We start from the raw sequence: 23,720 nt of genomic DNA on the forward strand, positions 1-23,720 counted from the left end.
GAACACACTCACCAAGTCCCTGCAGCCCCCGTTTCTCCTCCATTTTTGTTGGCTGTCCCTTCCATGTACTGTGGGGGACCCTCTATGGCCAATCACACCCCAGAACCACAGTCCCTGGTGTCCTTCTGCCCCTTTCTGGTTACTCTGATGGCAAAAAGTCAATCTTTAAAAAAAAAAAAAAGAAACTCCCATTTTTCATCTCAAAAGTACATGATTTGAATTTAATTTGTAAGCTAAGGCCTCATTCAGATTAACCCAGAAAATAAAACATAAAATAAAGCTATATCATATTGGTTAAGTTAGAACTTATATTTAGGTCACTTTTAAGGAATTGTCCTAGAGATATGCCTATTACATGTTCTCGATAATGTAAGCTGCTAAAAATTTTGAGTTTCCTTTTTAATGGTGTGTCTGGAGATTCTCTTTGTTAGCACGTTTGTAAGTGCCCTGCAAGAGCAACCAAAGCAGAGCCAGGCTCTCTCTGATGCAAAACCAAAAACAAAACAAAGCAAATCCAGTTTGATTTGTCTGAATCTGTATTAACTGTTCTCAAGTAACAGGCCTTTCCTGTCCCCACTGTGCTCCGTGGTCCCTCCTGACAGCTTCTAATTCAGCCACAGAGTACCCCAGCTATTCTCATCACTCACGAGCCAGCTTTCTGTATTGGTTTACATGGACATCATGTGAGGGCATCTGTCCATATTTCCAAAATCTCTAAAATATTTTATCAACATAAAAATATTTATTTTTAAAATAAATAATACCACTAATCAGTACAATGTCTATGTTATGCCTTGTAGGTTTACTGTGAATATTATATAAGATAGCATATAGAAATACTCAATAAGGTATTTATTTTGCTGGGTCACCATATCTCTGAGTATATGTAAATATGATTTGGATACCATATACCTGACTGTGTATGTTTACATCAGTATTTGTCGAAAAAATTTAAGTTACTTAAGGGCAAAAATCAATTTTTATTGTGCTGAATATAGTTCCTATTTTCATTTGAAATATACAGTAGAGCTCCATAAATATAAAATTAATAAATGATGACATCAACCCAAGTAGAATGCTTAAGTTCAAAAAAGTGGCAAAAGGGAGTAATAATAAATAATTGAGGCCAGCTTTCTGCTTATTTCCATTTGGTCTGCTACAAAAGAAAATGCTACTTAAAATTCTACCAGGGGAAATTTGTGATTCTTTATATCAGGGGTAAATGAATGTCTTTGAACATGAAACAGTATTTCAAGGGGCTTTAAAAAAACCTAGCTCCCTAGGAAATGAGTTTTAGTTTATAGTTTTGCAGATGTGTACCAAAAACATAGTCATAAGTTTCTTGTTTAAATATAGGTGACTGCATTAGTTATCTATTACTGCATAGCCATTACCCCAAAATTTAACCACTTAAAGTAACAATGAATGTTTACAATCTCACATAGTTTCTGTGGGTCAAGAATCAAGGAGCAGCTTAGTTGGGTGGTTCTGGCTTGGCTTCTCTGTTAAGGTTGCAGGCAAGATGTCAGAAGGCTTGACTACAACTGGAAGGTCTGTTTCCAATGTGACTCACTTACAGGACTGTTTGCAGGAGGACTCAGTTCTTTGCCATGTGGACCTCTCCATGAGGCTACTCGAGCGTCCCCATGTGAGAGCAGCTAGCTTTGCCCAGTGCACACCTTCCAAAAGGAGGGCCAGGAGGAATTCGCAATACCTTTCGTGACACAGTGTCAGAAGTCACACACCGCCACTTCTGCCACACTCTTTTCATTAAAAGCACATCACTACTCCCAGGGGTGTAAATCTCCCTGACAACGTGGAATATGACTCCCGGGGATGAATCTGGACCTGGCATCATGGGATTGAGAACATCTTCTTGACCAAAAGGGGGATGTGAAAGGAAACGAAATAAGCTTCCATGGCTGAGATTCCACATGGAGTTGAGAGGTCACTCTGGTGGACATTCTTATGCACTATATAGATAACCCTTTTCAGGTTTTAATTAATTGGAGTAGCTAGAAGTAAATACCTGAAACCATCAAACTCCAACCCACTAGTCTGGACTCCTGTAGATGATCGTATAGCAATGTAGATTACAAGGGGTGACAGTGTGATTGTGGAGACCTTGTGGATCGCACTCCCTTTATCCAGTGTATGCATGGATGAGTAGATAAGTGGGGACAAAAGATAAATGAAAAATAGGGTGGGATTGGGGGGGGATGATTTGGGTGCTCTTTTTTATTTTTATTTTTATTTTTTATTCTTATTCTGATTCTTTCTGGTGTAAGGAAAATGTTCAAAAATAGATTGAGGTAATGAATGCACAACCATATGATGGTACTGTGAACAATTGATTGTATGCTTTGGATGATTGTATGGTGTGTGAATATATCTCAATAAAACTGGATTAAAAAAAAAAAAGCACACATCAGTACATACAGTCCAAACTCAAAAGGCGGAGAGCTAGACTCCACCTTTGGAAGGGAAGAATATCAAAGAATTTGTGGGTGTGCTTTAAAACTTTCACATTGAACTTTGGGGGTACTGCTGTGTGTGCAGGAAAGTTCTGGCTGCCTAGTGCTCAGAGGGTTTCAGTCTGGCAGAATTCTTTATTAACAGGCTTTTTGAAGAGCAACATAGACATTTCAGCACAAATTAAGAATTACTGTAAAATTTGGAACTTTAAAGGTAAGCCAAACTTTATAACTGAAGAAGTTGTGTTCTGAAGTGATTAAATAACCTTCTTAAGGCTGCAGGAATAGATTTGAGGTTTCTGTATATCCAGTTTAAGTCCTGTGGAGTTCAATTATCTGTTAGCATGTCAGATCTACATGAATTCCAAGGCTATATTCTAAATCCAAGGTAACAGTTTGTCGGCAGCAGAATTAGAAGTCTCATGGGGGGTACAAACAGGTAAAAAATGCCATCATCCTCGCATTTTAAGCACAGCAAAAAACTTCCAAACATGTAACTAGAACAACTAAGACTGTATTATTTATTTAATTTAGCAACTGACATGTGGTTGTCATTTAAAGCTAAAATCATCAAGGACATTCAACAGCAGTTGGTACCTGTTCAAATAGTCAGCAGATAATATCTTTAAATGTTTTGATGAACAAATTTAAGCATTTAATAAAAGCAATTTTGATTTATTTTCTATTCTGAATTTTGCTAATCATAAAGGAAAATTTACTATGGTTCTCAAAAAAACAGAACAAAACAAAACAAAAACAAAAAACCCCAAAATAAATAATGCATTCTAATAGAAATATTATTCAGGCCTACTTCCATAAATGTGTAATTTCTAGTACTCAGAGTCCACAGAGTGGAAACTAGGCAGGAAAGTACCATTTGTTAATGGAATTTTGACCCCAAAATTAAAGAAAAGACTTGCAGGAATTAAAAATAGGCCTAATAGAGAATATAGCACAGTTATTCAATTCCTATCAAGGACACCTAAAAATAGGTCACATCTTTCATCTGAACCATGTGGATTTGGAGTGAATCATGATCAGGAGAGCCTTTTAAAAGTATGTTTATTTCTTACAAAAAAAACAATAAAAGTTTCAGAAAACCCTCCAGGTTTCCGGAGAACTAGATGAATTTCCTTTCTGACTCACGGCTCCTATCATGGTGACAACCTATAAAGAAAAGAACTGCTAACTAGAAAGAGGAAAAGGCCCTGTCACAGAAGAGACATTCTTTGTTACTAAAATGCATTGAGGTGCTTAGGGATCTCATTGTAGAACGCCTTTAAAATGTCTAGTTCCTTTAAACACTGTTTTAATAAATTTGAATATTTAAGGAATGTATTATTCTTTCCTGGTACTAGATTTTGCATTTTAAATAACTGGGATGAAATCAGCTTTGTGGGTTTGGCACCCTGCCATGTTGCAGAGGGGAGAATGACATGCATGGAGGAAAAATGGCAATGTTTTCATATTTTTACTTTAAAATGTGCTGTCACATAATTTCTTTTATTAATTACATAAAACAGATCATTGGATCTACAGGGGGCAAAGTCACCCTAAAAGCATCCTAATTTCTAAAAACAAGAGTCGATAGGGCAAGTTTTTAACCCTGACAGTGTTGAATTTTACCTGAACCATGTGATACTGGAAAACAGCATAGGATAAAAATTTCCCCACCGTTTGTGTTACTGTTTTCATTTCCTAGGCTGCTCAAAGCAAACACCATGAAATGGGTCAAGTTAAACAATGGGAATTTATTCACTCATGGCTTTGAGACCAGGAAAGTATCCAAATCAAAGCATCATCAAGGCGATGCTTTTGCCCCAAGACCAGCTGCCCCTGGTCCTTGGCTCCTCTGCCCCTTGGCAAGGCACATGGTGGTCTCCGGCTCTCCCCCTTCTCTCCCAGGTTTCATTAATCTTAGCTTCTTGCTTCCTGTGGCTTTCTCTCTCCCTTTGTGTCTGAATTTCATTCTCTTGTAAAGGACTCCTACTTACAATGGGTTCACACCCACAGGATGGATTAAGTTTAAGAACATGTTTTACTGGGGTACACACAACTCCAAACCACCACACTAACCAAGATAGCCTTAACTTCGCCTTAGTTTGACTGAACTCTAGATAGCCTTCTTCTGGTCTCTAGGGCCCTGACTGCCCTCACCTCGGCCCTTGAGAATCCAAATAGAACATGTTCTCCCTGCCCTCCACAGTAAACTCAGGAGATAATATTATGTAATAGATACAGTCCCTTGTTGACGTTCCTCTCCAGTCATCTTCCAGTAGCTCATCCCAGTCCTTAAAAACTCCCCTGCCCTCAGCTTCAGCACAGTTGAGTCATCTCTCTTCCCTGTTGTGATAGCTTTCTAGACTGACACTCTCTCTCTCTCTCTCTCTCTCTCTCTCTCTCTCTCTCTCTCTCTCTCTCTCTCTCTCTTTCTCTCTCTCTCTCTTACACACACACACACAGACACACATAAACAATACCCTCTGGTCTCTCTCTTCTCTATTTCATATAGCTTTGAATAAAGTCATCACTGCCTGTTTATCATTACCCAGTGTAATTTTTCTTTGACAACCCATTTTATGAATAGTAGAAGTCGTAATAAGGCCAGATAATCTAAAAGAGAAATTTAGGAGAATAAACCAGCATCTTCTTGATATTCAGAACTAGAATTCATTTGACATTGTGTCAATTTGATAATTTAAAACCCAAGGAGCCTTTTGTCAGCCCAAATAAAGTCATGGAATTAAACAGTGGTGGGGAGGTGTATACTGGAAGGAGTGAGGCAATGCTGGAACAGTGATATTTTGTGCAAGCATTCTTCACCAGTGGAAGAAAAATGAGATCTTAATTATTATGCAAATTATTCTGTAGGGCCAGGTGTCATTTACATGCTTTCAGTATTACTTTCACTTCTTTGAGTGTTTTTTTCATTTGGTTGATGTGTTCATAATCCTAAATGGTTTCATAAACTAAACAGCCACTAAACCAATCACTATTGAGCCCAATAAAAGATGGACTCATTATAAATAAAAGTAGGTCCTTTAGCATCACCACAGATGGATGAAAAATTCCAGGTCTACAAAAACTAGCTCCACGTTAAGTGCTCCTTGTCAGCACCGAACTTGAAAGTTAACGTCACTCAATTATATTTCTTTGTAGAAGAGACATTTACATGGGGCTAAACTGGAGAGCAATCAATCTGTCTCGTGAAAGTGTATAAACATTTTCTAGTGGGGTTATAAAAATGAATGATTCCTCCTTTTGCTGCAGTAAATGTACTCTTACCCAGTAAGGGCTGATTCAGCAGGAAGAGGGGGGAGGGAGAGCCAGCCCAGTGCTGACAGCTAGAAGAGGAAAATGCCTCCATGGCTTAACTTTATTTTAATTAAAGTTTCCTGCTCCTTTAAAAATCATGGCACCCACCCATTAGAAGTCTCAAGGATGGTCTGTGTTCAGCCACTCCTTTAAGTTTGTTCTAGTTGGGATTCTTTTTTCCTTTCAGTAATTAAAAACAATTCTTGATGATACTGTGAGCCACTGATTACACAGTTTGGATGGATTGTATAGTGTGTGATATATTTCAATAAAATTGCACTTAAAAAGAAAAACAAAAAATGATGTTTAACAAAATCGTGATATAATAAAGAAAATTTAAAGCAATAAAATTTCCAATTTCCTCTTATTCTTTTGATATGAATGTATGTCTGCGGTAACCATGGCAGAGGACATTTGCAGAAAAAAGGAGTATCAGTCCAAGAGAAGTTGTGTGGAGTAGAGTTTAGGAACATAAACTTAATCTGTGTTAAAATCCTGTGTTCGTATCTGAGTTTGGCCACTCACTAATGGTGAGAACTTAGGCAATTAACTTACCTTGTTCTCTATGTGACTTGGTTTCCTCCTTGATAGCAGAGCCATTTAGGTTATAGCAAATAATGTAGTAAATTAGAAGAGGGGCTAGCTTAGAATAAGTGCTCAGTAATGTTACCTCCTACTAAGTGCTGCCTGTTTCTCAGGTCGCTGAAGCATTTTGCTGTCATGGACCTCAGTTATTTGTGAAATACTCAGCCCTTTGGTTACTTTCACTGGGTTCTCTCCTGACCATAGCTTATCTTGTTGACTTTCCTTTCTCAACCTTCTTAGCACTCTCCTCAACTTCTGCCTGCCTGGTAAAGGCAGATCTCTCGAGGTTCCTAATTCAAACGTTTCCCCTGTCTGCTGCCTTCTCTCTCCGTTTGGCCCCTCCCAGTATCTTTAATCCAGACCTTGCACACCCCCCATCATCAAATGCCGTAGAGAGATCAGGACAGACCTAGGCAGTAGTGCCTCGATGATATTGGCCAAAGATTGCTGAACATGGTCATTTCATCTCCATCATTTCTCCTGGAGCTCTGATTTATTTCCTTCTCTCCCTATAGCTTATCTTCTACCCAGCCTTTGACAAATGCGTTAAAAATACATTTTGTAAAATGTCTACAGATGAAGTCAAAATTTTATTTGACTTCTAAATTACGTGTAAAGTTCAGCTAACCATGCTATGTTGATAAAGTCTTTATGTTTTTGTCCAACACACAAGCACATTTAACAGGTTTCCTATAGAAAATTAACATGGAAGCAATTCAATCTAGATACTAATGGTTTCATTCCTACTAATTAATTATCTATCCATCTATCTTCACAAACAAAAATGTGGTTTATTACAATAGATTTGATCAAAAATATAAATCGTAGTGTAAGCTGACAATATGGTGGTGTCACAAATTATATCTCACAGAAGGCCCAGAATTTACTGACCCATTTTGAAATGCAATTTCCAGGGACTAAGATGGACTTTTAGGATATGTCAGTGGTTCCCAAGACTTTTTCAGCTTATAATATTCTACGGCTGCTTAACCCTATGCAGACAGAGAGAGAGAGAGAGAGAGGAAGAGAGAGTGAAAGAGTGAGAATAAGAGAGAATTTCCATGTTTGTTCATAGAAGAAAGGAAGAAGGAATGGTGTATCAGCCAGGGTTCCAAAAGGAAATTGAAGGAACACTTGAAATAAGATTGTTTGACAAGAGATTGGCTACAAAGGGACTGTTTACAAAGATGTGGCATAGAAGAAACACAAAGAATAGTACAGTAATCAAGGGCTTAGTAGAACTGAGCTGTTATCACCCAAGACCCAAAACACAAGTGAAGGACACAATTAACAGAGCCCAGAGGGAAGGCATCTATAAAGCCAGCTGCCTGGAGAAGAGTAATGACCTTCTGTGAAAGGGCACAATCGGTTCCCAGCAATGGTGCCATGTGGGATCCATGGGAATAAACACTCTGACCTCACCCCCTTCCCTCTCATATCCCTACTGGGGCCATCCTACCTGTTAGCCTGGGGCATGGTAAGGAAATCAGTTTCCTGAGTAAAGAACATCAGCATGGATGGCTGCCTTTTCATTGCCCCTCAGATCCTGTGAGAAGGAGGGTCTCACACCAGCTAACAACTATGATTTGAGCTAGAAAAATTGGAGAATGGGCAGAATGGAAAAAAAAAAAAAATAACGAGGAAGTACTAGGAAGAATGAAATGGCATAAGTTTAACATTCGAGGGCAGATGAATTGCTGGTTAACATCATCCAACCCAAAGGTGCATAAACAGCCTTTCGGAGTCAATTGCTCTCTGAATAATCAGTCATCTTGAATATCTTTACTGAAAATAAGACTACAGGTCTATGGTGGTCTTTAATTGAGAACTTTCACAGACAAATCGTCAAAAACCAAAGCTACCTCGAATAGTATAGTCAGTCAGTATTCCAAAGTTGATGGGAGTTAAATTAATGTGAACCAGGCATGGGGCTTTCTTTCTATCTAGCTTTGCAGAAAGAGTTAAAATAATAATAATAATTCAAATTTTTCTAAGACCCCATTTCCAAATAAAAATGACCTCAACCAGAGTTTTGTCAGGAGCTAGACAGACTTAAATTCAATATTTATGTCTCTGAAATGAGCCTAGAGTGAGATATTCTGTAGGGTTTGTTGAAGAGAGAGGCACTAACAGTAAATTCCAGGGTTTCAAATAAGAAAACGATTTTTATAGCCACTGGAGTGTCATTCCACCTCTGCTTAAAAAATGGACTAAAGATATACCTTTGAACAGCACCCAAACATCCATTAATAATCAGCTCCATCTCTGTTCAAATGCTTAAAAACTGAGATGCCAAAGTTCTACATTGTAGAATATAGATAAAGCTATAATTTAGTCTGTAAACCTGACAAGACAGTCGTTACAGTCAGTCTTTCCCACCTCCCCCCAAAAAGAATCTTATTACAGCTGACAACTTTTAATAAATAGGTTATGTCAAATCCTTTTTGGAAGTAAGGATACAAAACATGTATTAAATTTTTTCTATGACAACACATGTACTTAATTCACTTTGGTTGTATGCATGTGTACCTTGAAGAAAATCCTGATACCAGCACATCATCTCTTCCTTCTCTAACTAAACTTCCATTATCTTCCTTTTTCTTCTTGCGAAAATAAGTTAATCTGGAATCATGAACACAAGGAGGAAGAAAGCGTGGAGACCTTTTGACTTCATCAGTCTCATGAATAATTGTTGTTGGAAATGAAGAGGTACCTGAAAGAGAATAAATGCTCACTTGGTTGTGGAGGAGAAAAGAATTTATTCACAATCTTGCAAAAGCAGGCGCACCACCAAAGAAACGTGGCAGGCGCACCAAACAAAAGAACATGACAATAGTTATATCCTACCCCTAATATGCATGTCCCTCCCGTTTCCCCATTGGCTGGATACTCCAGAGGTCACAGACTATGCAAGAGAGCTGACTAGCCCGCCTTTGAGATTTTGAATTGTCCAGCCTATCAGACAGAGTTACCTAGTTTAAATTTCCTGTCAAGAGTTCCCGCCTTTGATTATACCCCATATCCCTTTACGTTCCAGTGACCCCGGTTATTTTTCCCATATAAGGAGCTGGCACTGATTCTAGGCTTATGTCATGGCTTTCTCTTTCTCCTTCCCTTTACCACGGAGCCTGTTCAAGCCAGTTTTGCTGCCATTTTCCATATTCCATGTTGTCTTTACGTGAAAGCTAAACTTAACCCTTTCTTACATGGTGTAGAAAGTACTACAAGACCCAGAATCTAATCTGATTCCCATCTGGCCAACTCAAGTTCTGTAAAATCAGGTAAATCACTTACCTCTCTGGTCTCAATTTCCTCATAGGTAAAATGGTAGTGGAGGATCTGAATCAGTGTTTCCTAGATTAGTAGAACATAAATCACTGGTGGTCTATCAGTTCATCTTTGTTGATACAGAGATAAACATTTGAAATTTTAGTAGCTATTTATTTTAATGTGTGTTACAAATAACATAACCAATGAATCAAACCTGTAAATTCATGCATTTTATTTTTACTATTTTGAACAAGTCAAGTAAAAATGGAAAATTATTTAAATTGGATTTAATGGAAAATTATTAAGTAAATAATCTCATAGGTGATGCATGCATGTAGTAAAAATTGTGAGGGTAGTTCCAAGTTTGGGAAGCACAGCTGAGTGATCTCTATGTCCCCTCCACCATGAAGGGCTTATACTTTCAATGAGAGAATGACGGCTGTCAAAGCTAGAGGAATACTTTGTAAACTAAGAAAAGATGACACCAGAATGCCAATCAGGAAACAGCTTTTCAATGAACGCTTTGTTCAAATGAAAGCGAACTGAAATCATTGACTGGCTAACAAAATCGCAGACTGGAGCGATTTCAGAAGAATGTCTGACTGAAGGGATGGAAGCAAACCCATTTTCCAATGTGCCTCCTTTTCTTTTATGTTGTCTTTCATGTCTTCCAAAAACATGTAAGTCCCCAGACCCTTCCTGTAGCTCAGTGTGTCCACAATGCTCTCTTGTGCCCTCATCTGAGAGAGAGGCTCTACCATCAATAAGAGACATTTTCCTGCCATTTCTAAGGATATAATTACCCATTTTGAAATTTCTCCGTAAAATATTTTTGTGGGAACAAAAGTAAGTGTTTTAAAGGGAAGGGAATGAATTACCCTGTCACTGATTCTTCTGTGGATTAAACTACTTTGAAAAAGGCAAATGAAGGAAATTCCTACAGAACAAAACAGCACATTCCAGACACTTTTTGAACATCTCTAATATTTGAAAATATGCAAAAGAAGCACTGCCTGTAAAGACAAATAAAGATAGTGTTTTGTGGTATACTGCCGGAACAAAAAACAAAACAAAACAAAACAAAACCTCTTATGGAATCTAGGAAGCAAGTAGACTCTTTCAGAATATCATAGCTGCCCGTTATGCAAAAGGGTTGGCTTTGATGATAAACAGAAAGACCTGCTTAATGATAGTATTCTACCATTAGTATGCAATCCAAAGAACTAAGAGGAAAATAATTTATACAAGTGAGGGAAATGGCATATTAATAAAAATAATATATTTAAAAGGAAAAATCATACTTCATTTTCACCTGAACAATTTCAAGAGAAATTCGATCAGTTAGAATATTTCAATCGTCATTCTACTAAGATGGATTCAGACATGAAAGCCATTACTTCTGTTACTATTTATGTTAGCTGCTTTTGTGTGGTTGCTGTGATTACTATAAGGTGTACAGCTGAGGTTGCCCTGTAAGTGCAGAAGGTCATCCTAGCAGCAGACCTGAAGAAGTAATATATGTCTACAACATTGCAAGGCATGTAAAAATCAGCATTTCTCCAATCTGTTTCACATCCCAATACACAAACATACACACAGTCTAAGCCCCCACACACAGCTTTAAAAGATCTCATTAAGAGAAAGCAAATTGTTCCCTCCTCTTTTGATAAAAAAAAAAAAACCTTTCATTTTAGTGACTTCTTAAAAATTAAGTTGTGAAACACCTTAACAAACCAACTTAAATGTCTTTAAATGTTGAGAGATGTAGGAGGGTCAGGATATGGAATGGGGAACAGGAGTGGTTGTGAGCTATTAGAAAAGACTTATCCTATTTAATATCACAGAGAAGAATAACAAAGACTATGAATGATTTTTCTTCCTGTCATTTGGAAGTTATTAGTAGACTTTCCTTTGTTCCATTAAGAAATGAGAGAAGAAAATATGAAGTTACAGTGAATCCATATGGCCAGCAGTAAGATCCTATTTAATTGCTTTATTGCCAGAAATGCTAAATCACTTCCTGGGGATGCAGTTCAAATGAAACATATGGCAGCTATTAGCAAAAGCCCCTAATGAATTCAAAAATTTGCTTTTTATGGGAGCTTTCTTATAAGCAGCAGTAATACTTGTTATTTAAACAGTAGACACAAATATGCATTTGGATTTTAATTCCACAGACCTTTGATGAACACCTACTCTGTATCAGGCTATGCAGCCATTTGCATGGAATCTTTCTCTCCAAGCCCCAAAATGAATACAACACCATGGGATCTCGGGATATGTGAATAGACGGAAATCAACCACAACAGGAAGTGGGGACTCAAAAGAGCGTCTCTGATAGAACACTAATTGGTCCCAAATCTAGCCATGCCTCTTCTCAGAAGTGAGGGACAAGAAGACTTTCCTGAGCAACATCTCCTTCCCAAAGTGTCAGTGCCCAAGAAAGCCATTCTGTTTCTATCGGGGCAGATCTAATTATCTATTGCCTTCCCACACCTCTTAATCCTGCTCTAGCAATAATGCTGATCATTGTCGTTTAGCATTTGCCATGTGTCCTTTGTCTTCTCATTTATCTTCTTCAATTATATTGTGAATTCCATGAAGAAGGAAACCTTACTAGGGATTTTTGTATCTGAGATGATGTTAAGCATTGTGCTGGTTTGGATGTATTATGTCCCCCAAAATGCCATGTTCTTTGATGCAATCTTGTGGGGGGCAGACGTATCGATGTTGATTAGGTTGGAATCCTTTAATTGAGTGTTCCCATGGAGATGTGACTCAATCAACTACGGGCAAGACCTGTGATTGGATAATTTCCATGGAGGTGTTACCCCACCCATTCAGGGTGGGTCTTAAGTAAATCACTGGAGCCATATAAAAGAGCTGACAACAGAAGGAACTTAGTGCTACAGCCAAGAGAGACATTTTGGAGACAGCCATTGAAAGCAGACTTTTACTGACAGTTTGCTCTGGAGAAGCTAAGAGAGGACAAAACACTCCAAGAGCAACATTTTGAAGAATGCACAGAAGCTAAGAGAGGAGCTAGAACACAACCTAGGATCAGCAGACACTAGCCACGTGCCTTCCCAGCTAACAGTTTTCCGGATGCCATTGGTCTTCCTTCTGTGAAGGTATACTTGTGTCGATGCCTTAATTTGGACATTTTCATGGCCTTCAGACTGTAAGTTTGTAACCAAATAAACCCCCTTTATAAAAGCCAATCCATTTCTGGTATTTTGCATAATGGCAGCATTAGCAAACCAGAACAGGCATGTAGTTAGGATCAGTGAATAACTGATTAATTGAAAATCAAGTGTCAACATTTTGAAATTCCTTTAAAGCCTTTCATCCCTGGGGAATTTCACAAATTTAATGAACATATTCATAAACCATTTACTAGAGAGTCAATTCTCCCTAAAGTTCAAAGATAAATTAGCTGAGGAATATTCAGCTGTTTTTACCATCTAGTTTTACTTTTAAAGGGCAATTATAAAATTCTAGGCCCATTAAATTTTGAAAGTCCTGCCTCCACATTTTAATATGGTCATTGCAGCTATTTAATGGAAGCAAGCCGTGTGGCTAAATGAGGTGGGATTCTGAAGTATTTGGCCCTGACTACATGATTCATCAGCCCTGGCAAGAGGAAGGCTGTGCCGGTTTGAATGTATTGTGTCCCCCAAATGCCATTATCTTTGTGGTCTTGTGGGGCAGACATTTTTGGTGCTGGTTAGATTTGCTTGGAATGTGCCCCACTCAGCTGTGGGTAATGATCATTTTGATGAGATGTTCCCATGGAGGCATGGCCCCACCCATTCGGGGTGGGCCTTGATCAGTGGAGCTATATAAATGAGCTGACTCAGCAAGAGAAAACTCAGAGAGTGCAGCTGGGAGTGATGTTTTGAAGAGGAGCAAGCTTGCTAGAGAGGAACATCCTGGGGGAAAGCCGTTTTGAGGCCGGAGCTTTGGAGCAGACACCGGCTGCCTTCCCAGCTAGCAGAGGTTTTCCAGATGCCACTGGCCATCCTCCGGTGAAGGTACCCAATTGCTGAGGTGTTACCTTGGATGCTTTGTGGCCTTAAGACTGTAACTGTGTAGTGAAATAAACCCCTGTTTTATAAAAGCCTATCCATCTCTGGTGTTTTGCATTCTGCAGCATTAGCAAACTAGGACAAAGGCTAATATACTTTTGCTTCAAAGCCCAACCCACTGATTATCATTTTTGTTAAATATTTATTTATACATGCTGTAGTCAAATACAATAAACTGTGGGAAAGGCCTGAGCTGGTCGGATTATGATTTGTCTGTGTTTCAGATGTCTTACCTGTAAAAAGAGGGTGTTTAATTAGATAATTTCTAAGTGTCCTGTGCAGATAGCTGGGTACAGATATTTTGTGACCTAAGTCACTGTGATGGTTGGGTTCGTGTGCCAACTTGACCAGGTGGTGGTAGCCAGGTGTCTGGTCAAGCAGGCACTGGCCTAATCGTTGCTGCGAGGACATTTGTGGCTGCTTGATAAACCAGAAGGCTGGTTTGTTAAATCATCAGTCAGTTGGCTGCAGCTGTGACTGATGATGTCAACGAAGGGTGTGTCTTCCACAAAGAGAGAATGCAGTCAGCTGGATTTAATCCAATCGGTTGAAGACTTTTAAGGGAGCCAGACAGAGGACCTTCACTTCTTCTTCGGCTGACCAGCAAAACGTTTCCTGAGGAGTTTATCGAACATCTTCATTGGAGTTGCCAGTCTGCTGCCTGCCCTACAGAATTTGGACTCATGCATACCCACAGTTGTGTGAGACACTTTTATAAATCTTATCTTTATAGATATCTCTTGTTGATTCTGTTTCCCTAGAGAACCCTAACTAATACAGTCACTGTTGTATCATGGGACCTTGCAAACTTTGCTCCTCCTTCATTTCAAAATGTTCTGGTAGGTAGGAGCTCAGAGGCCAGCATGCCATTGGTTGTGTCCTGGTTTCCATTACTGACTGTAATCATGTGCAAAAATTACTTTACTCTCCAGAACTTCAAGAGGTTGTTCTAAAGACCTACTGAGTTTATGCAGGTGAAAGCTTAAAACTGTCATGCACCTACTACAGTTAAGTGTTGGCTATTTTTATACTGAGAAACTTTCTTTATGAACATCCTTAATTCCCTGTCACCAACCTGAGTTTTACAATCTCATCAATGAAAGGGCCTTTTTGTTGTTGTTTTCCTCTCGCAAAAGAGAAAATTTCATTTAAAGCTCTGGTCTCCTTAAATCCAGGGACTAGGCTTAAAATATAACACATGACGGGATTTATTTTTTTTAAAAGAGCTTTTCAAAACACAATGCATACTAAATAAACAAACATCACCAAAAATTGTAGGATAACTTCCTTGAAAGGGAAGGAAACAGCTTTCCTGTGATATAGAATCAGAGAAGTTCTTCCTGAGGTAGAAAGAAAAGTCAGATGGCCCTGCTGTAAATGGAAGGATGTGGAGGGAAATGCTTGAAACCTACGCCGTCCCTCTGGCGCCCTGGTTCCTGGGCATGATTCCTCCATTCTGCCATTTGCTAACCTAGTATTTTCTCCTTGGTTGCATGTTTTGCAGGATACAGAGTCTATTTTCACACTCAAAGAATGAGAGTTGAACAACCAAATTTGCACTGAGATGAAGACAAAAATATACTTTCAAAATAGATAACCCATGCCCAAAGAAAGTTCCCTCTATTTTTTATCCATAGAAAGACCTTTGCTGTAATTATTTGCATAATCATGTCAATCTCCAAGTCCTCTAAAGTCCAGAAGTGATGATCTCAGCAGTCGTTGATACCTTGCAAAGATATCCGCATCTTCTCTAAGCCCCCACTGGGCAGGTGAACTCACTGCCCTCCCTGCTGCATGGGACCTGACTCCCAGGGGTGGAAATCTTCCTGGCAATGTGGAATAAGACTCCTGGGGATGAGCCTGAACCTGGCATTATAGGATTCAGAAAGCCTTTTTGGACCAAAAGAGGGAAGAGAAATGAAACAAAACAAAGTTTCAGTGCTGAGAGATTTCAAATGGAATCGAGAGGTTATTCTGGAGGTTATACTTATGCATTATATAGATATCCCTTTTTAGTTTTTAGTGCATTGGAATAGCTAGAAGGAAATACCTGAAACTGTTGAACTGCAACCCAGTAGCCTTGATTCTTGAAGATTGTATAACTGTGTAGTTTAGTTTACACTGTGTGACCATGTGATTGTGAAAACTTTGTGACTCCCACTCCCTTTATCCAGTGTAAGGACAGATGAGGAGAAAAATGAGGACAAAAAGTAAATGAATAATAGGGAGGGATGGGAGGTATGTGATGTTTTGGGTGTTCTTTTTTGCTTTAACTTTTATTCTTATTCTTTTTTGGGTGTGATAATGAAAATGTTCAAAAATTGATTTTGGTGATGAATGCACAACTATATACTGGTACTGTGAACAACTGATTGTCCATTGTATATGTCAATAAAATTGAATTGTTAAAAAAAGATATTGGCATCTTTACATTTTAATTTCTGACACTAGAAATTAATACTGATATGATTAATACTAGAAAGTAATACCGATGCCATTTTTTAATGCTGATCTACAATGCAGGTGCATGTGGGCCTGTTCACACACACACACACACATCCACACTCTTACCTACCCGAAAATGCTTTTCTCATCCCAGCTCTGCTGACATTGTCCCCTGAGGAGGGGAGAGATGTTACTTTCAGGCTTACCGTGTAGATCAATGGTTATGGAATAAAAGATGTCAAAGCCACATGGGTCCAAGAAAGTCCACAAAGCTTCCGGTATAAGTGAACACCCCCATGCTGTATTTATATATATGTAAAACTGTATTTTATACATGAATAGCTAAAGTGAATGGGAACCAGAAATACAACTTCCTTAATTTGTTTTAGGGTATCTACAAACAGTAGAACCAGACAGTTAAGTTTTAAGTCTTTTGAAAGCATCTCATTTAGAACTCTATTTTAAAAATAATGTTAGTGATAGATCCTGGAAAATAAGCTTCTAAATCTTTAATATCAATTAATTAACAGACCTGGACCAATGTCCATAATGATAAATGATAATAACAGCAATCTTTGCCTGAGGGCCTTTTATGCTCTATAATGGTTATTACATTTCGCTCTCCTCGGCAATCCTGTGAAGTAGGTGTGGTTATCTCCGTTTTACAAAGGAGGAATCTGAGGCTTGAGAGGTAAGGTAGCTCATGCAAGTACACACAGCAAACAGGGGACAGGACAGAGATTTCAAATGTCCAGAAACTGACCAATTTTACGTTTTCTCTTTCCCCACAATAGGGCAAAGAAATCGACTACAAAAATACCTCTCAAATTCAAAGAGCCGTTTTAATCTCATTTACTGCCAACATTTTTTAAGAGTAATCTAGGTATATTTTGGTTTGAGTCTGTCTTCAGAAAAGAAAACAATTAATGTTATAGCTTGCGATTATCATAGAAGGATCTATTTGGTAGCTTTTCTGGTAAATCCACATTCTCATTTTTCTTTTATCAGGTTGTATTTAATGTTTGCTCCAGTAATGGTAGGTTGTTTTTTTCCTAATGATGTTATTTAATGTTTCTTTCTGCTAATACCACAATTTTTTGGCTTTTCTTCTCTTTTCAGGCTATTCCAGGTATTGCAGAAAAGGAAAAGGCTGGTAAGTTGACATTTTCGTTATGTTTTCCCTCCTATATATTTTAGAATAAAATTTCATCTTAAAATAGACATTTCGTTATCTAGAATGTATAAATCTAATAGATCGTTCAACAAATGTTATTGCTGAATCCCTGAGAAATAAATGTTCTGCTAAAAATATAAGAAAATCCATGTAATGTTTTAACATAAATATTACATTGTGTTAAATTAAGATGTGTGCTTCTTGTGGCCTTACTTGTACCTGCAGCCACAATTTTTTTCTTAATGAAAATACTGAGATATTGATCAATGTACTGGGGAATGGTCTCTGGAAACCAGTTGTTAATTATGACTATGATTTATTTTTTAATCAGAAGTGCTTATGCAGTAGTCACAGAAAAAAGATGTGGTCTTTATTTTTAAAGCTTATGCTATATGATCAAAAATATAACTATGAAGCAATATGAATAATTGTACTGGGTTAAAATTGTAATATTTCTCTGTTTTGTGCTATGAATATTAATAGTATTATGGGAAAATGGATAATGACTGATGAGAAACATGGCATATGAAAAACTGGACTGGGGTTGGTGGAATTGTGAGCTTTGTTAAATCTTTTTATCTGTCTTAATATTTTAATTTTTTTTATAATAAACACAAAACACCAGAGATTAAAAATGTGCTTCCAAGCTAGAAGCACATCATTTAGTTCTTAGCCATTTGTGGTTTTGTGATTATCTAAGAGAAGATAAGACGACTTCAGGTGACTTTACCTAAATGCAATAGAGTTTATCTGATGTGATCTTTATAATATTTCAGTGACCTTATTTTTTGCCACCAGGTAGTTTTCACAGAAAAGTTTCCATAGTTTGTATGCTTGCGTGAGCTAAACTTTCTCAAGTTTAGGCTGTTTGTGGTTCCTGCAGTCTAATATGTTGAAAAGTATCCTTTCAGGATAGAAGGAAACTATTGAACCTACATCAAATAGCAATTCAAGAGCAAAACAAGCTCAGTTTAATGAGGCACTAACATTATATGCATTAATAATATCTGTTAATCAAATTCATATTACAATCCCAAAGCTCCAGACTGTTAAATGGATTCTGTTAACTAGTTAGGACAAGAAACAAATGGTTAACGATGAGCAGATGCATCACAAAGAAAAACAAAGTTAGCAAAAGCCGTCGTTTATCTTGGGGTGTGACGCTCTCTGTGATTCTCAAGATTAGCTGCAATTAAACAAAGTATAGAACAGAACACATTGTCACCTTCCAGAATATCAGAAAGTTCTTTCATATCCCAAGGAGAAAGTCAGGATATGAGTTCTTGGGAGGGGAAAATGGAAATGTCATTGGTTGAGAGAAAAGAGGGGCAAAGTTAACTTTTTCCTCTGCCATTTAAATCTTCCCTCAGAGAAGCATTTCACTGTATCAAGCTTCTCGAGTATTTTTAAAATATTATTAGAAAAGCAAAGATCTGATTAAACAAAAAGCATAAATATAATGCAAACAGCACTTTAATCATAATCCTGGAAATTTTCCTTCACAACAGCAAAAACATGAAATTAAATGTCACCCTTTAAGAATCTCTTTGGGTCACTTCTATGTTGCTGGGGCACAAATTAAAAGAGTTGATAGATTCAATTCACAGAGGTCCTGTGAGATGACCATCAACTGGAAATAGGACATATCCAGGCTTTGGGGTCCTGGGTGCCACATCCCACCTCAGATGCTTGAGCAGAACCTGGCTTCTCCCGTATATTAAAACATTATAGTGGTTGGAATTTTATTCCAAAATGGATTTTGGTTCAGGTTTCTTGCGAATTTGTGGATATGTTTAGGAGGAAGTAGAACTCTGTTTGAAAATAAAAATATAAGAAAAGAAATGACTTTGTCATAAAAGTCAGTAACTTTATGTCAAGACAAATGCTCACGTTGAATATTTTATTAATAATGGTAACAGATTTGACAATTCAAAACATGGTGTGATTTATTTTGAAAGGTGTAAAGGACAAGAACAGTTTTTTAGCAGTCTAACTCTTGTCTTGTATTTCCAAACTCCTATTTAAAATATTTTGATTGTTCTATATACAAATGTGAATTTCTTTATACTGATCTTTATGAGTCTCTATTTTTAAACTTGCTCTAGACAGAAGGAAGATCTTGAAGGCAGAGGACAAGCTCAGTCTTCTGGGGGTTAATTAAGCTCTTAAATAGGATTAAACTTCATATCCACCCCTAAGGCCTGTCATTTCTTTCTGTCTTGCTAAGTGAATGTGGCCTATTGTTCCTTATTAAGACAGTCTATTTTTAATCTATGTGACCTCTCATATAAGCCAACTGGAACTAATTCTGCCAGCCTTTCTGAAGCTCTACACAAAATCATTTAAGGCCCATTCCATTAATAATTCTTGCACTGCAGTTAGGTGGTTGTCCCTGTGTGTTCTTTAAGTGGCTGTCTTCTATTCCGATCCATGTTTTTATGCAAATACAGCCTGGTGGGATCAATTCTGGTGCTTTCTCCTATCTGCTGATGACAAAAAAATTCCAAGTGGAAACAATTTTGAAAGAGCTCTTGGTTCATTTGTTCTACAAATATTTATTGAATAGCACCATATAGAAGGCATCATATTAGGTTCTACCAAGGAAGCAATTATGAATAAGGAATGGTCTGTGCCCTGAAGGATCCCAAACTCTAGTTGAGAATATCCCATCCGGTCAGCACCCTCCATGCCCTCTTCTCAAATGAGAATTTCTTAACCCAGCTCATTCAGAAAACCTCAAGAAAAAGAATCAAATTCACATATTGTTTTCAGGAACTTTTACATCAGAATTGTGCATTTTTAGAATGTGAAATAACATGCAACCAATTTGTTAAAAAAAAAAAAAAATCAGAATGAATCACAAAAATACCAATATGTGTAATGGTATCCAAGACGTAATCATTTTGTATAAATTTCATTGTGTCACTAGAATCTGAGTGCCCCTAAAGAGAAGTCTCAATGCCATAGATATCTTCTGCAGAACATCTGCTTCCTATCTGTGTGGCCTTGAGCGTCTTGCTTAACTTCCTCCTTCTCCCTCATTCCTAGAATATAAATAAAGAAACTGCCATGTCGTCGTTGTAAGGCAACAATGCTTGGCACAAAGGAGGCCCTGGAAAATAGGAGCTTTTTTTTTATGATAATTAGTTGTGTTTAGAACCCACTATGTGTACGGGCCAAGTAGACACTAACTGTGTCTCTGCTGCGGGTATCTGTTCCAGGAGTCCTTAAAGGCTCCCCCGGGGCACCAGTTAGCAGCTCAGCAGCTGTCCACCGGGAACAAAGAGGTCTCTTTCTCCATAAGGCATCTGAGTGAGTTCATTCAGACAACGGTTATCACAGTATATGCAGAGTTGGCCACATTTTACCCTCTCATTACAAATCCTTGTCTTTATTCGGTTGGACTCATCACTTGTGAACCGATATGCTTCGATTTTCCCCAAAGATTAGTCCTTGAGAAATGTATAATCTGCATCCCATTTTCCTGTGATTCCATTATTCCCCTGTATTGCTAGTCCTTGGAGTAGGTGAATCCCATCTACCCTGTGACCCAGCCAGTAGCCTGGGTTATCCTGCTGCTCCCACACTCTCACCTCCTGCACAATATCTTGTCAACGCTATCTTTTCATCATCTTCGTCCACTCCACTGCCTTAGCTTTAATTCAGGGCTTCATTTTCCACTGGATTTTTGCAACGGCTTCCAAAACTGGCTTTCCTGCCTGAACCTATCACTTCTCCGGCAACCCTCGCCACACTGTCACCAGCGTTATCTTTGAAAAGCATAATCTGAGCATGTCAATTTGTGCTTTAACATTTTCTTGGTCTCACTGTTGTCCACGGGCTAAAGTTCACATGTCCCTGCTTGACGTACCTGACTATTTTGTAATCTGGATGCAGTAGAATTCATTGTGCTGTGTATCTGCAGTTTGCCCCTCACCCCCACCCTCCACCTACTTCTGTCTTAGGAAGCTGACCTGCCTGGATTAAATCAAGGATCTTCCCTCCTTTTTGTCTTCCCCTTTCCACCAGTGAGCTGCACAAGAGGCAGGGGGAAGGTGGGTAGTCAGACAGTGAGTTTGGGTAGTTCATTCCCCCAGCTACCTCCTGAGGGGTCTCCACTGACTTCACTCAGGTAGCCGTTTCCACACAAAGGTCCAGATTTTGACAACTGTTCTGTCCTCTTGCCAAATCAGGCTTAGAGGTTGTAACTGTACTATCCATCCCTTGCAATTTCACTAAACCTTTATAATTCGTCCTGTTAGTAAACTCCCCTCAAATTACCCAATGCCCCATCTGTTTCCTGCTAGGACCCTTGCTGTATGTGTACCAGTATCTTCCCTCTATTTTTAATTTTTGGTCAAATAGCCAACATACTATGCCAAAGAACCCATTCCAACTCAGTAACTTTCTACTTCTACCAAGAACTTAGCATGCAACTTCCTTTTGATAGATAGATAGATAGATAGATAGATAGATAGATATAGCTCAATCGAGATAGAGTAAGCTAGGTAGAGAAAAGGATGGCTTATTCAGAAAAAAAAAATATATATATATATATATATTTATATATATATATATATATATACATATATATAAGGTCCATATATATATATACATACATATATATATGGACCTTGTTTTTCTTCATTCTAAATGAAAATAGCTTTCTTTAATTCCATGGGGGAAAAAATAGCTACTCTTATGATTTGGAATGTGTTTGTTAATGAATAGAAGAATATAACTGAGGAAGTTACTGCATTTTTGTCACTAAAATGTGACTGTCCGAGATATTTGAGTAGTAGCGTGGAGCCCACCGTCTCTCGCTATAAAATTAAATCGCAGAACACCTCAAGAATTTTGTCAGGCTACATGGGAGTCCTTGGAAAATAGGTCATTTTCATTAGCCAAAAAAAGGCTTTTCCTCCACTGCTTTGAAAATTCCTTCATGTTTTATTAGATCCAGCAGTGATGTCACCTTCTTAGGCATTGATTATTCTATGCTCCTAAAAAAAACTATATATTTCCTATTACAGTTCTTATTACCTTGCTTAGCTGTGTTTCTCATCTCTAGGCCAGCTTTTCTAGGTCAAAAACGTTGCCTTTGTGTCCCCTGTGATTAAAACAACTATTAGCACATAGTAGGTGTTCTGTAAATATGTTAATCAGTAAATTATAAGTACAAAGATGCTTTAGCTTCAATCTTAATGGTTTAAAGTTAACATGGTTCGAAAACTTTTTATTTAACTTTTTTCCCCCGACTCCCTCCATTACGTCTATCACCCCTGCAAATCCCAAATATCTTAGCCACATAATTAATTAATGGTGTTATTTGGGGAATCTATCACTTACAAATGTATAAAGGGTGTCATTGAGAAAGATAGTCTAGAATCTGACTTGGGTTGCGTTCCTTTGTCATTTTTCTTAGAATGTTTGGTTCTCCTGCCTTGAGGTTATTTGGCTGACCAGAAAATGTTTAAAATCAAGGTAATGAATAATTATAGCCTGAAACACTTGTGAAAGATAGCTTTCAGAAGCAAATAACAGAGTCACAGTCTCTCCAAACTTAGTGTTATGGCTAGTAGTAAGGCAGAAAATAGAAATCAAACACTTCTTTGTGCAAAATGTGTGAGGGGAAAAATGGAGGTTTTCATAATTTCATTCCAAGCTCTTTGTAACCACTGAATAACAAAGCCCAGACTTTGTACCTTTTGATATTAATTTTCTTGGCTGCCTTTGATCACTGAGAAGGGAAATACAGATGACAAAAAAGAAAAGAAAAGAAAAATACTGAAATAGAAAGACATTTCTTTTTTCCAGTCTGATAATCATTGCTTCTATTCAAAGAATATCCAAGCAATCAATTTCACCACAAGCCATGTTCTAATATCTACAGATCCAAAGGCATTTGATGAAAAAACAAAAATAGGACCACTCTGTTTCAGAGTCCTCCATAAAATGGACTATTTTATGTCTGTTACAGAACAGATCAAATGGGTTATATTGCTGTCTCACCCACTAGATGAGAGCACCTTCGGGACCAGGATTTGATTTCATTCACCTTTGTACTCCCAATGCCTCACAATACTGTAGTTTCTTGGTGTTTGATGAATGAATGAAGGAGATTTTTAAAAGTCAGAAAATGCTTTACTCTGTACATGTGTAATCCCAAAGCCAAATGTAGAATCTTACCATTCTATCCTAATTGAGGTTCTTTCTGAAACTGCCAAGACAGCCCCCCACACTCCCACCAGCTGTTTTACAGGGTTCGGCAGGTAATGAAAATTGTCTTTATCTGGCCCAGGCTGGGATTTGGCCAACATTCCAAATTCTTCACTCCTTTTCACTCCCAGAAAATGGATTTCATTATTT

At 38.0% G+C, this 23,720-nt stretch overlaps 1 protein-coding gene across 4 annotated transcripts in view; it reads left to right on the forward strand.

Annotated features, from left to right (window-relative positions):
- DLC1 (DLC1 Rho GTPase activating protein) overlaps nucleotides 1-23,720 on the forward strand; it is a 438,081-nt gene that overhangs the window by 228,705 nt on the left and 185,656 nt on the right. For all 4 annotated transcript variants that reach the window (XM_037831250.1, XM_037831254.1, XM_037831255.1 and 1 more), the window contains exon 5: nucleotides 17,297-17,330. In XM_037831250.1, the coding sequence (XP_037687178.1) occupies nucleotides 17,297-17,330 (34 nt within the window). The remainder of the gene's footprint in view (nucleotides 1-17,296; nucleotides 17,331-23,720) is intronic.

Source organism: Choloepus didactylus, chromosome 3 (genome assembly GCF_015220235.1).
Source record: "Choloepus didactylus isolate mChoDid1 chromosome 3, mChoDid1.pri, whole genome shotgun sequence".
Taxonomy (NCBI): domain Eukaryota; kingdom Metazoa; phylum Chordata; class Mammalia; order Pilosa; family Megalonychidae; genus Choloepus; species Choloepus didactylus.